General features: G+C 39.7%; 1 protein-coding gene across 1 annotated transcript; it reads right to left on the reverse strand.

Moving 5' to 3' along the window:
- Window positions 1-225: 225 nt before the first annotated feature.
- Window positions 226-1,149, reverse strand: LOC138674747 (olfactory receptor 5G3-like). The gene has a single exon (XM_069762562.1). It carries the CDS (start codon window positions 1,147-1,149, stop codon window positions 226-228), a length of 924 nt encoding a protein of 307 aa, XP_069618663.1.
- Window positions 1,150-2,039: the final 890 nt, after the last annotated feature.

Raw genomic sequence — 2,039 nt, forward strand, 5'->3', positions numbered from 1 at the left:
AATGCTTCAATAAAAAAATATATATAGAGGAATTGTGTAAAAAAAGAAAATGTGATAATTAGTGAAAAAAATATTGTCATTGAATCATCTCATCCATGATTTATTGTGAATATTCTGTCAAGAAAACCCAGAAGACAAATTTATAGTTCCTCCCTTTCCCATCTGGAAATACAGTAATCAGCTAAGATAGTCTCATAAATATGTCTGCTGCATTTAAGTATATCCTTAACATTTTCTGAACATTTGTTGAAGAGCTCTCCTGATCTCCTGATTCCTCAAACTGTAAATGATGGGATTCATCATTGGAGACACCACAATGTACAGCAGAGATAAAAACTTGTTCGCGCTCAATGATTTGTCACTGGATGTTGGCATGTAAATTATGAAGAGAGTTCCATAGTAGATGCATACAGTGGTGAGATGGGAGCCACATGTGGAGAAGGCTTTTAACAAGCCACTGGTGGATGACAGGGTCATTATGATGTAGAAAATACTCAAATAGCTGATAAGAATTAAAGCAAAAGGGATGACACAGCAAATGACGGCTATTACAGAGTCAACCAAAGTAAAGATGCTAGTGTCAGAGGTCGTCAATTCAAGAAGTATCCTGTAGTCGCAGAAGAAGTGGTCTATTACGTTGTTACCACAAAACTCGAACTGCCAAACAAAAATCATCTCAAAGGAAATTACAAAGATCCAAAACCAGGAGCCAAGAACCATCTTGAAACAAACATGAGGTTGCATTATGGAATTGTAGCGCATCGGGCTGCAAATGGCCAAGTACCGATCATAAGACATTATAGCGATCAGAATAATTGGGCTATAACCAAATAAGACGACCATTTGGAGATAGAAGATGCAGATCCTCACTGGCATCTCCTTCATGTCATATAGAATTATATTTAACATCATGGGCACAATGGTCGTAGTGGAAAGGATATCGGCTACAGCTAGATGCTTGAGGAAGTAGAACATTGGGGTATTGAGGTTGGGATTGGTGGACACCAACACTATAATAAGGAGGTTTCCACCCAGTATTATGAGGTAAGAGAAGAAGATAAGGATGAAGAGTAGAAATTTGTATTTATATAGACCGGTAAATCCAAGGATCAGGAACTCTGTGACTTCAGTCTGGTTGATGTCACACATTTTTAGTGAATATACTGAAAACAAGAGAAACTGATTGAAGTCTCTTTCTTGTAAGAAAGTGAATTATGTAAATAATGAAAACATTAAAAGATCACAATAATCTATAAGTAGAGAAAATGCCTCATACACAGATTATCGATGCTGATAAGCCCCACGTGGAGATGACCCTCGGAGTATTGTGCCATAAGACCATGGCAGTCCGCAACTCATATTTTTGAAAGTCAGTTACCAAGTGGCTGTGTGACCGTGTGAAACTTGGGTGATACTAATACTAATACTAAAGCCTATACGAAAAGGCCAACATCCACATATAAATAGAATATAGATGTGGAAAACAAAGTCCAGATAGGATACGGTGCAATAAGCAGCAGAACTCCAACAAAGATAACGCACCACCAAAGTAGAAGATAAAAATATATACTTTTATTACACATAAATATATAAAAGATACAGGGGATGTGACAGGGATAGAGCCAGTGTGGGCAAACACAGGGAGAGCAGGCACCAACAGGTGTATGTAATATAGTATAATCCACTTGCTACCAGAGTGTGTCAAACGATCATATTTATATAATGCCCAAAATATTGGCACACACCATGGAACAGGAAAAAACCCCAATACAGCGAGGCTGTACACCACCGCTAAATCCACAACCAAGAACCAAGAGGATGTAAAGAAGAGTCAATTGTACATAATAACTACCTGAAAGTGCCTGGAGCCCCTGTGTAGTCCACCGTCCCCTACGCGCGTTTCGGCGCTCAAGCCTTCTTCCGGGGGAGTGGCTTCCAACTACAAGAGGCTGTCTTAAAAAGGCGGGCCAGCCAATCCAAAGAGGTACCGTACATGCACTGCTTCCAAGCGGCGCACGACGCGCCGACGTAACTATGAA

Source organism: Ranitomeya imitator, chromosome 4, assembly GCF_032444005.1.
Source record: "Ranitomeya imitator isolate aRanImi1 chromosome 4, aRanImi1.pri, whole genome shotgun sequence".
NCBI lineage: Eukaryota > Metazoa > Chordata > Amphibia > Anura > Dendrobatidae > Ranitomeya > Ranitomeya imitator.